Source organism: Nematostella vectensis, chromosome 4, assembly GCF_932526225.1.
Source record: "Nematostella vectensis chromosome 4, jaNemVect1.1, whole genome shotgun sequence".
NCBI classification, from domain to species: Eukaryota; Metazoa; Cnidaria; class Anthozoa; order Actiniaria; family Edwardsiidae; genus Nematostella; species Nematostella vectensis.
This window is the reverse complement of record NC_064037.1, coordinates 15,822,620-15,833,526: the sequence shown is the minus strand read 5'-3', so window position 1 is coordinate 15,833,526 and position 10,907 is coordinate 15,822,620. Positions and strand designations below refer to the sequence as shown.

At 42.4% G+C, this 10,907-nt stretch overlaps 1 protein-coding gene across 2 annotated transcripts; it reads left to right on the top strand.

Annotated features, from left to right (window-relative positions):
- The first annotated feature begins 60 nt into the window (after positions 1 to 60).
- LOC5516144 lies at positions 61 to 7,271 on the top strand. Of its 2 annotated transcripts, XM_001636190.3 has the most exons (5): positions 64 to 610; positions 992 to 1,103; positions 2,163 to 2,291; positions 3,273 to 3,380; positions 6,234 to 7,271. In XM_001636190.3, exons 1-5 carry the CDS (start codon positions 257 to 259, stop codon positions 6,662 to 6,664), a joined length of 1,134 nt encoding a protein of 377 aa, XP_001636240.3. In that variant the 5' UTR covers positions 64 to 256; the 3' UTR covers positions 6,665 to 7,271. The 2 variants fall into 2 exon arrangements, with proteins under 2 accessions (XP_032241761.2, XP_001636240.3); XM_032385870.2 differs by lacking the exon at positions 3,273 to 3,380 and having other exon boundaries at positions 61 to 610.
- Positions 7,272 to 10,907: the final 3,636 nt, after the last annotated feature.

The window sequence follows — 10,907 nt, the reverse complement described above, 5'->3', positions numbered from 1 at the left end:
AGGGGCTGGGCTAGATACGTATTTTGAAGAATCCTTACAATATCTATGTCCTGACAGGTGCAATGGTATAGTTGCAGAGTGAACTACCGAGTCGATTGTGTAGTACGCATTATCCTAAACGGTGGGAAATCCGAGAATCAAAGGGGGGCTTTTGATGACAAATGCTTCAAGTTGATCGTTCATTGGTTAAGTTAAGGTACCTAGTAACACATAGTTCAACGTTTCTACCTGAAAATAAAGAAAAGCTGCCAAAGAGATGGATGCAGCATTATCGTGCTACATTATTGTCCAGTTGTCATACTTATTGTCAGTAAATGCGGAGATATTTCTTGCCTCAAATAGCCTTAATAGGAGAAATGCCAAAAGTCTTGGGAAATTCCGTAAACACAGCAACAAATTCTTGAATGTGTCAGAAAAACTAACATTGACGGTGGAAAGACCAGGCGCGTGTGTTTTGGCGTGTCTGCGAAATGACTCTTGCTTTTCGCTGAACCTCGAGAAAACGTCTGACGGCAGATCCAAGTTTTTGTGCGAGGTACTATCTACCGACATCTATAACTCGTCCTCAAAAATACAGACAAACACAAGCTGGACCCACTATAGTATTGATGTAAGTCATTTTATGATCAAGATTTTTTATTATTTCTGCTTTTTTAGCCCCGGATATGTTTTTTGTTGTCATGAGATCCGGGCCAGCCTGGTTATTGTTGTGAAATATGTCACAATTGAATAATTATGGAAAGTTATGTCCTTACGGCTCTTAGCTAGGAAAAAAGTTTGATTTAAAAGCTGTTAATTGTGAAAAAAAAAAAACAATTTTTAGGCGTAAGTCATCAGAATGTTAATCAAAAGAAAGTCACAATGCAGAAAAGCGATATGCACTTAAAAGAAAACACAGTCAAACTTTTGAAAATCTCTAAGCTGCTAAGGCGCGGATAGGTTTGTATGACCATGAGTTACAACTGAAGATTTTTTTATATGATCTTTACAGACCCGCTGCTTTTTCCAACCTTGCCTGAATAACGGCAGCTGCCAAGCACGTTACCATGACGACAATTATACGTGTGCATGTCATGCTGGGTACACAGGGAGACATTGTGAAGGTGCTGTAAATATCTTGTATGACCCTAATGGCACTTGTAGCCATTCTCTATTGAATTAAGTATTACTAAAAACAACGCTAAACAGTGAAAATTTAGAGCGGATGGCTTGTTAAATAGCGCTGGTTCTAATAGATTCTATTGTCTTTTAACGGTTGAGGTTTCCGTCGGACCTTCGAAAGTAAAAATGGTGATAATGCGGCTTTAAGACTAACCAAAAACACCCCTTAGGCTAAGTTCAAACGTCGTATTATCCATGAGCCGTATTCAATATAAGTTCATGCAAATGAATCGAGCCGATTGTTTTATCTTTATTTGCACGCATTTGCATTGAATACGGCTCATGGATAATGCGACTTTTGAACTTAGCCTTAAGTGCACGCATTTTTATCTGTGACCCATTTATTATTCATCAAGCGAAAGACACATCTGCAATCAAAACATTTTAATATATGAAAGCTTCGTAAAAACTCTAAGAATTTATTAGTATATCGATATTAATAACTCAAGTACACCTAGGGTTGCCATAGAAGGTTTTCACTGGATGACATTTTACAAAGAAAACATCCTTGATGGCATACATATTTAACGCTACTCGGAAAGAAATCTCTAGTTACTGTATATAATTAAATAAAACTCGTGAAAACTTAACCGAACGTAATCCCCCTTATTGTTTCTATGAAAATCGTGCTGTGCGACTTCTTATCCGTTCTTATCCGTTTTTGCACTTTATTGATGGGAAATTGGTTTAGTCCAAGATAAAGATTGGTATGCTCGTCCAGATTTTTAAACTTCCAGTTATCCAAATTTATTTGGGCTGAAAGTTAATTTCTTAACATGCATCTGATTTTCAAGGGGTGCATTTTGTTTCTTGCTTCCAATTTAGGTTTGGCTTTTATAGTTTTATTTCTACAAAGGGCTTATGTAATTGCGGAACGCGCAAAGCATAGGGAAAATTTTTGTGCGATTATGCTATTTACGGACATCTATAGCTCATCCTCTAAAGTGCAGAAAAGACCAGTTACGATAAGGATCTTACGCACATGTTATTTTATCATTCAGAGCCGCCAGGTTTGTCATGCAAAGATATCATGGACCAAGGAAGGAGCTGCGGAAGTGGGAAGTACTACATCGACCCGGAAAAGACAGGATCGGCATTCCCTGTATATTGCGATATGGCGGACGAAGAAGGTACATCATATAATAATTGGCAGCTGCAGGGTAGGATTCAGGATTGTTTTCAGAGGGTGTTGCGTGTGCGTGTTTGTGAGGGGGAGGGGGGATGGTATATGTTTGGAAAGACGTGTGGGGAGGGGAGATGGTATGTTTGGAGTGACGTGTGGGGAGGGGGAATGGTATGTTTGAAGGGAGGTGTGGGGAGGGGGGGATGGTATGTTTGGAAAGACGTGTGGGGAGGGGAGATGGTATGCTTGGAGTGTCGTGTGGGGAGGGGGGATGGTATGTTTGGAAAGACGTGTGGGGAGGGGAGATGGTATGCTTGGAGTGTTGTGTGGGGAGGGGGGATGGTATGTTTGAAGGGAGGTGTGGGGAGGGGGGGATGGTATGTTTGAAGGGACGTGTGGAAACGGTGGTGGTAAGGTTAAAGTGACGTGAGTGCTGTAGCAAAATTTGGTCATGCGTTTTCAATTTTTGGGACCTACAAAAAGAGACGGTAATATCTATTTTACACACTGTTTGTTCGATAAGATATATTCACTAAGGGACTTCTTTTGAATGTGGATATGTTATGCAGGTAAATTCCAGAGTGATTTTGTCGTTTTTTTTCGTATGAAGAGACGATTTGCGGCCTTTTTTATCCCAAATAAACTTACATCAAACTTGAAATTGTCGCGCGCGTTCCAAAATCATTATGGCGGGAAATTGTCAAAACACAGTGAGTTTGAAGCCGATTTTCCGTAAAGTTAAGGATTCTAGATAAAATAACAAATAAAATGCCGTTTTAGTTTGAAGATCTATAACCTCGGGGGTAAAAATCCCGTTTTTGATGGGCATTTTACAAATCAGTTTTGGAGGTGAGCGGTCCGTTATCGCGGGGTCCGGATCGTAGGATACCGGACCTCAAGAGAGCCAATCAGAGCGCGCAATTTGATGGATACCGGACCCCGAAAAAAATAATCGTTAGTATATGATGTTTATGTAAAAATTTTCCAGGAGGGTGGACGATGACGCTGAACTTGACATATGAGGCCTCACGGAACACTACCTTCACGCCCGAGGAATCTTTTCGCTCAATGGCAAAGTTCCGAGAGGGATACATGGGTATGACAAATCTTTCCGGATAGATCTTTTATCTATTCACTTTCGATGGTCACCTGTAATGTTAGGGATTGTGTCATCAGCATCTTACAAACGATTTCACTATAAGAACTTGTCTTTTCTACAACCTCAGTCAGATAGATATATCTAAGTTTTTAACTACAGTAAATCTAGCCTCCAAGGGGTCAAGGGGTATCGGAAATAGTTCGGATAGGTAATTCGAGTATCCAATTGTTGAAATATTAAATAAAAATGATTTAAGGGGAAAAGAAATCACCTTGAGCTAGCAACGGTTCGAGTTTTCAAGTTTCCACTACATATCAGGTTAGGTATTGTGCGCATCCAGGGTTTTTGCAATGGGTACATAGTACGATAAGCAGTTCCGTATCACTTTATATTAAAATTGCCGTATCGTTTTTGCGGAGGGCCTGTTGAGGCCCATAGAGTATGTTATAACCTGCCACATTTGTTATAACGGCCACATTTGTAATAAGGTAGGCCACATTTGTAATAAACTATCTGATATCTTATGAAAAGCAACATCGTACGACAACCAAACTTGGTAGGTGTCATGTAGGTGTCAAGGGGGGTGCAATCAGATGATCACGTGATATGTGACGTAATCAATGACGTCACCAAAAACAAAAATATCCATATCCAATGAAAGAAGCACGTATGACAATAAAACTTGATAGGTGTCATGTAGGTATCAAGGGGGTGCAACGAGATGGTCACGTGATGTGTGACGTTATCGATGACGTCATAAAAATATCCATATCTCATGAAGGAACAATCGTATGACAACACTAATGTTAAGGCAGTGTAACGTCATCGATGACGTCATCAAAGGAAAAAAATATATATCTCAAGAACCAAGCTTATCAAGGCAAACAAACTGAGAGTAATTTATGTTATTGATACAGTAGAACCCCGATATACACGCGCCCATCTCTTGGGCAAAAAAAATATTATTTTAAGATCCACCACACAGTGAGTCGAGGGCAAACGCTTAGTTTTTAGTCGATCTAAAAGGGCGTGCATTGTGACGCCTTGTGTATGTGTCTAAAAAAATTTTTTTCACCCGAGATAGATGGGCGCGTACATGGAATGCCAGATGGACACTCGTATCATTGTAATCACCTGCTATCAATCTTATAACATGATAGGGCGTGTGTTTTATTATTATTGAGTCAAAATAATTTTTTACTTTATTAAGAAACATTTTTAATTACTATTACTGTTGGGAACACATTGATTGCGAGAATAATAGTTGATTATTATTAATGATCAGAATTGCCCTTGTTTTATCGTGATATGACTAAATATGCATTTTGTTGTCAAGAGCATATTAGTCTTTCTTTTACGGGATAAGATATGATCCTTGATGTTTGCATTATCGACTTGAGTTTGCATAATCGATGACGTCATTTTGAATAACGTCTTCCTTTCTCTTAGAAAATTCAAACTCTTTTTGTTTATCAGATAACTTAAGGCACTGCCTAAAAGCAGAGCTCGAAACCAGAACTTTGATTATTTTTGTCCGATAATTTTAATATAAAGGTTTACGACTGCTGGTGACGCTATCGATGAGGTCGCACATTACGTGATCTACCTTTTGGACCTGCCTTAACGCCTGCCTAAGCTACATGATATTCTTCCGAGTTTGGATTTCTGACGATGTTTCAACTTGGGATATGAATATTTCGATTTCGTCGTCCATAACGTCATATATCACGTGACCATTCTGTCTCACGTCATTGACACTCTCATGGCATCTTGTTTTACAGCCTGACGATGTGTCTATCATGACATATCTTTTATCTTTGCTTCTTATTTTTAAATGACGTCATGTATGACGTCACATATCACGTGATCATCTGGTTGCGAACCCCATGACACCTTCATGGCACCTACGAAGTTTGGATATAATACGATGTTTCTTTCATGAGAAATCAGTTTATTACAAATGTGGCCTATTACTAATGTGGCCTCAACAGGGCTCAAGCAATGTAAATCGAAAATATCGCATCCAGCCAGAAAAAACCCATACACAAAAACAACATTCTTCTGAGAACTCGTATCAAAATTAGGACATCCTCAGTTCACTGTGCAGTAAACGCCGCTCATTATAGTAACAATTATGAAAAACGCTTCCAAATAAATACTTTCTGAACAAACCATTAGCATGATTTTAACAAGTTACAGTCAGAGCATTCAGAAGCTGGATGAGGGCGTGACCCCTCAACCCGCATCCCGTGAAGATTTCATAGCTCCCGCTTTGGGGTTTGAATTTGGCGTCAATGCGTCAGACTTTTGAGAATATTACACGATCCTCTGTCATCTTCGATCTGAATTAGGACTTCAGCCGTCGCGTGGCACTGAATGACATAACAATATTTTTTTGAAATCATCTGTAGACTACCATGATTAAGAAAATTATAGTTTTTATCCTCTATCTCATTTAGGTAATTTTGGATGCTTCAAATCTAAAAAAAAAAGAAAAAAAAGATTAAGAAAAAGATAAATCAAATGCTGAGTGATACGAAACTATAACTGCTACGGGACTACATACCATATTGTATCATACGGAAAATATTTGACGATTCTTCAACTGTTTAAAATAAATTGTTAAGGTGGGCACAATACAGAAACAAAAAAGTATGTGGGGTAAAGCCACGCCCCCATTGGTCATTTCCTTAAATTAAATTTTTTTTAGGGGGGGGGGGGGGCACGTGTCTGTACGTGTCTGTACGCCCTACAAATATGGTATGTAATAGACCTAATTGACCGAGCGAACAAGAAAAACGACAGTTTTCAAAACAAGACTTATTGATAGGCCATGTCTCCCTCTTTTAGGCATAACCATGGATGCATTGAGAGAACTCCAGCAGTTGACCTCATTCACCCAAATGCGATTCGTTTGCCACAAGCAGAAAGTGGGGCGAACTCTGCACATCATCACAACCCCGGACAGCAAGGGGAAAGCAGTCGTGGACTTCTTCACCGCGAAGACAAACAACTTCCCAGCTGCCTGTGGCTCCTTCACCAGGGGCGCCACAGACAACTCGATGCTAAGCGGTCGGTGTGAGAGATGGGGCAGAGACGCACTTGGCCACTACTATAAGGGACTCTGGGGAGAGACAGATATCATTTGGCCTCCGTATCAAAGGATGTATGACCATTCGCTCTTTGAGAGAGACATGTATATTTGGGCTGTAAAACACAATTGTGACGACCTGGGAGATACACCGACAGACGGAGACTTTTGGAAGATATTTGTCCGTTAGTGTTTGGTAAAATTTAATTGATTTTTTCTCCTATTTGAACTGAGGCTGTGCTCCGTGCGACAGTGCTGAATAACGTATGCGCATGCGCGTGCTCTGGCGAAAACAAGCACAATCGTAGTGTTGAATCGTTCGAGAAAAGGTACGAAAGGCTGACTTAAGTCGCTGATTTGACTAACTGTACAGCATTAAAACCATACTGTACAAAGGATGACAGATTTAAGTGATAATGAGGGAGGCATAAAGAAAATTATAGCCTTAGGTTTGGTCTAGTTTCCTTAGCATTCGCCTAAATGTGACAGTTTGCCGGTAAAAAGCCGCCATTTCAAAACAAAAAGGCTGGTTTAACCGCGCGGTATTGGAACTAGTCTTGCGTTTTTCAACACTGGCGCTCCAAATAGGTAACGCACTGCACTGTTAGCCGTCTTTTCTTCGGCGGAGAGCCCAAAAAGTCCCCAAATTAGGCGCGACAATTGTGTGACTGCCGAAGGCGGTTCCTCCGAACCATCTCCGAGCGCTCACCCGATCTAGAGGGACACCTGAGCCCACGAGCACCTACTGCGGCCATTCACGAGCCCCGAGCTACGAGCTCCTTGAGGCCATTCAAAAAGATAAAACAAACTACGAACGAGTTCGCGTAAATTGCTCTTTAACTCAACATAACCGCCACTACGCATGCTATGGATGTCCACACGCACAAAAACAAGAATGTTACGGGCTATAGGATAGTCACAGTCTTTCTTAAAGATTTTCAGTTGTTGTAGAGCATAAAGCCGTCTGTTGGCTTTGTTAACAAAGTAGTGAACTAAGATTCTATATCAAATGTAAAAGATAGACTAAAATCTGTTTAGTTGTTTTGCCTGCGACTGCGAATTGTATATGAAACGAGCAAAAGGTAGCCGCCAGCCGCTGGCCGTAGGGTTCGTTAGGTCCGCCCTAAGCCCAAAAAGCTCTACACCGCTGGCCGCAGGGTTCCTTAGATCCGCCCTAAGCCCCAAAAGCTCTAAGCCGCCAGCCGCCAGCCGCTGGCCGCAGGGTTCGTTAGGTCTGCCCTAAGCCCAAAAGCTCTTAACCGTCAGCTTGAAACATGGAGGCTCATCTAGATTTACGGTTCTCGGTACCGTGTAGTCGTTCAGCGGTGCTTGTTACATGATGTTTGGGGTCAGGAGGCACCATTCTCTCCGTTCCTCAGTCCCTCCTTTTCAAGCACCGTTTGGCGGGGAGCTGTGGCCCGGAGGCCCGGCTCCTCGGGTGCGCTTGGTTAGGCGGTTACCAAGCTATCCGATACCTGACCCCAAACTTATCAGACGATGAGTTTAACAGATGATTGCCCCTACTTATGAGCCCCTGCCACGCGCCATGTCGATTCCGAATCTGGCTATTTTTAGTAACCACCCCACCACTGCGAGTGAGCATTTTTACTCACCCTACCCCCGCGCTTTGGCATTTACATCTTGTTGTTTGCAGCTGTTTTGTGACTCGAAACCGAAAAAAAAAACCTATTTGCACAAATACCATCGAAAACTTTATTCTAGCATTAATGATACGGGCAGTTGCGGTTTATTACAAGATTGCAAGATTTCGAAAACGAGACTTCAAAATCATCATTCAAAATCGAGAGCGGAAAACCTCGTGCTTCAAACACCGTTTTCGCTCTAACGTGCAGCTTCTTCGTGGTTTCTCAACATTTATTATCTTCCTACTGGTCAATCGAAATCTGTAAGTTAGACATCAGATATGATATTGATTTTTTGTGAATATTCCGGTGAATTGAGAAGGGTTCGAGAAAAAATACTTACATTTCATAAAACTATCCTTTTAGCGAGGGAATGCATTTTTGTGATGATCAAAGCCAGCAAGCTGAAGTATCTGAGCTTTTGTAATAGTGAGAAAAAGAGAAGGGATATATTACTGTACTTCTTTGATGTTGTTATTATTATATGTTATATCATTATGTTGTTATTATACAAGCTGGAGTCGGGATTTGAATCAAACGCATCACAGCCATTTTATCGCTCGTCGGTTTTTTCTTTCTTCTTTACTTGCCTTCGCCGCTCACACTAACAAAACAGTCAAACTATTCGGGGATTTAGCTTTCTGTGAGTATATTTGCCAATCTTGCTTACTTAAGTTAGACTTGTTATCTTCTTCCGAGTTATTTTACATGATCTCTTTTCATTCTTCTTCACTCCTTCTTCGACTGATACTCGCAATACATATGCAGATCGCGGCCGCGCGCGGTCTGGGTACCACATTTAAGAAATGTTGCAGGCGTTCCTAGCTTCCTCTTTCTTTCGTGGCGTGCTACGGTCGACCGCCATTTTCTTGCAAAGCCATTTTCCTACTTATTTTACACCGAAATACATCAGTTTTTCTACGAGTATGACCGACACACCAGAGGAAGATGACAAGGAAGGGGCAGACCCTGATTCTATGAAGGGTATGCTAGAAGACGCCCTTGTTATGCTTGGAAATGATAACTCAAGACTGAATGAATGGCGTCAACGACGTTTCTCAGAATTCCTCACCTAGATCGGCAAGAGGACAATTCGCAAGGGGAATCCCAACTGACAAGCACCTCTTCCCACATAAGTTCCATGAGAAGATACGGTCAGAGCATGACCACAGCTCCTCAAATACGAAGCTAATTAGCAAGCCAAAGGAAATACTTCCCTTCACTAATCGCTCACAGCCATTTCGTGGTTCTTCCCAAACTAGGGGAAGAGGGCGGTCTAATTTCTCAGACAGAAAAAAGGTCGTGGTCCGGCTTCAACAAATCAGGAGGCTCTGGAAACAAGTATACCAAGCCAGATGGAAGGTCCAGACCGTCTACAGACACAGCACGACCCAGCAGTAGCTGACTATCTACCATCAGCTTTTCACTTCGCCAATGGCAATGCTGGCCGGTTAAGACATTTCCTTACAAACTGGAAAATGTTAACAAGGGACAGGTGGACTCTGAACACAATATCAGGGTACAAGATACCATTTGTGAGACCGCCACGACAGTGGCGGGCAAGGGTAACCGTTACTCGAAAGGGTCAACCAGCAGACCTCCTAAGGGAGGCCATACAGTCTCTTCTGACAAAAGGGGCGGTCCAGGGGGTGAAACCGCACCCCCAGCAATTTCTATCAACAGTATTTCTAGTAGAAAAGGGCAAAGGTTCCGGGGAATTCCGCCCCGTCATCAACCTGAAGGCCTTGAACAGATTCCTGATGAAGGAAAAATTCAAAATGGAGGGCCTACACACAGCATGCTCTCTCCTTCAGGAGAAGGACTTTATGATGAAACTCGACCTAAAGGATGCATACTACTCAATTCCAGTCCACAGAGAGTCCAGGAAATACCTTCGGTTTCTGTTCGTAGGGACTGTGTACGAATTCCAATGTCTCCTGTTCGGTCTCGGGACAGCGCCTCGAGTATCCACAAAGGTCATGCGTCCGACAATAGCACAACTCCGTTCCGAGGGACTACGAACAGTGATCTATCTCGACGATATATTGATCATTCATCATCAAGACCATATGCTAAGGACAATATTCCAGCAAGTCCTGGATATGCTATCCAACCTGGGGTTTGTAGTGAAACCGTAAAAGTGCTCAGTGGCCCCAACGCAACAATTGGTGTTTCTGGGAGCGGTGCTAGATACAGTGCAGATGACGATCTCTTTCCCCGAGGAGAAAATACAGAAAATTGTGAACAGCTGTCAGGGACAAGTGACGTCACAGGAGACATCTTTAGGGGAGCTGTCAAGCCTATCAGGCAGGATGAGCTACGCAACCCAGACGGCCCTGTGGGCGGCACCTCTCCACTATCGTTCCCTTCAAAGGCTACAAGCGCAAACACTCCACAGCATGGGGTGGAAGCGGAAAACAAGGCTAGTTCTTACGCAGTCATCACTGCAGGATCTGCAGTAGTGGTTGTCCCCAACACCCTACACACTCAACAAACAGGATTTCACTCCACCCCCGTTCGATCTCTCCATAAGAACCGATGCATCATTAAAGGGTTGGGGGGTGACTTGCAATGGGACAGTTACAGGGGGACGTTGGAGTGCATCGGAGGCAAAACAACACATAAACTGTCTGGAGCTCAAATCAGCACTTCTAGCACTTCAATCATTCCTAAGCCCGATGGAGACCACCCCACGTCACATTCTTCTTGAAATGGACAATACAACTGCAGTGGCATATGTCAATCGGAGGGGAGGGACACGTTCCCCCACCCTGTCCCCTTCTAGCACTA

Coding starts and splice junctions, on each gene's coding strand:
- LOC5516144 (XM_001636190.3), top strand. CDS start 257: ATGGATGCAGCATTATCGTGCTACATTATTGTCCAGTTGTCATACTTA. Junction 1,104..2,162: donor CACAGGGAGACATTGTGAAG/GTGCTGTAAATA, acceptor TTTATCATTCAG/AGCCGCCAGGTTTGTCATGC. Junction 3,381..6,233: donor GTTCCGAGAGGGATACATGG/GTATGACAAATC, acceptor TCCCTCTTTTAG/GCATAACCATGGATGCATTG.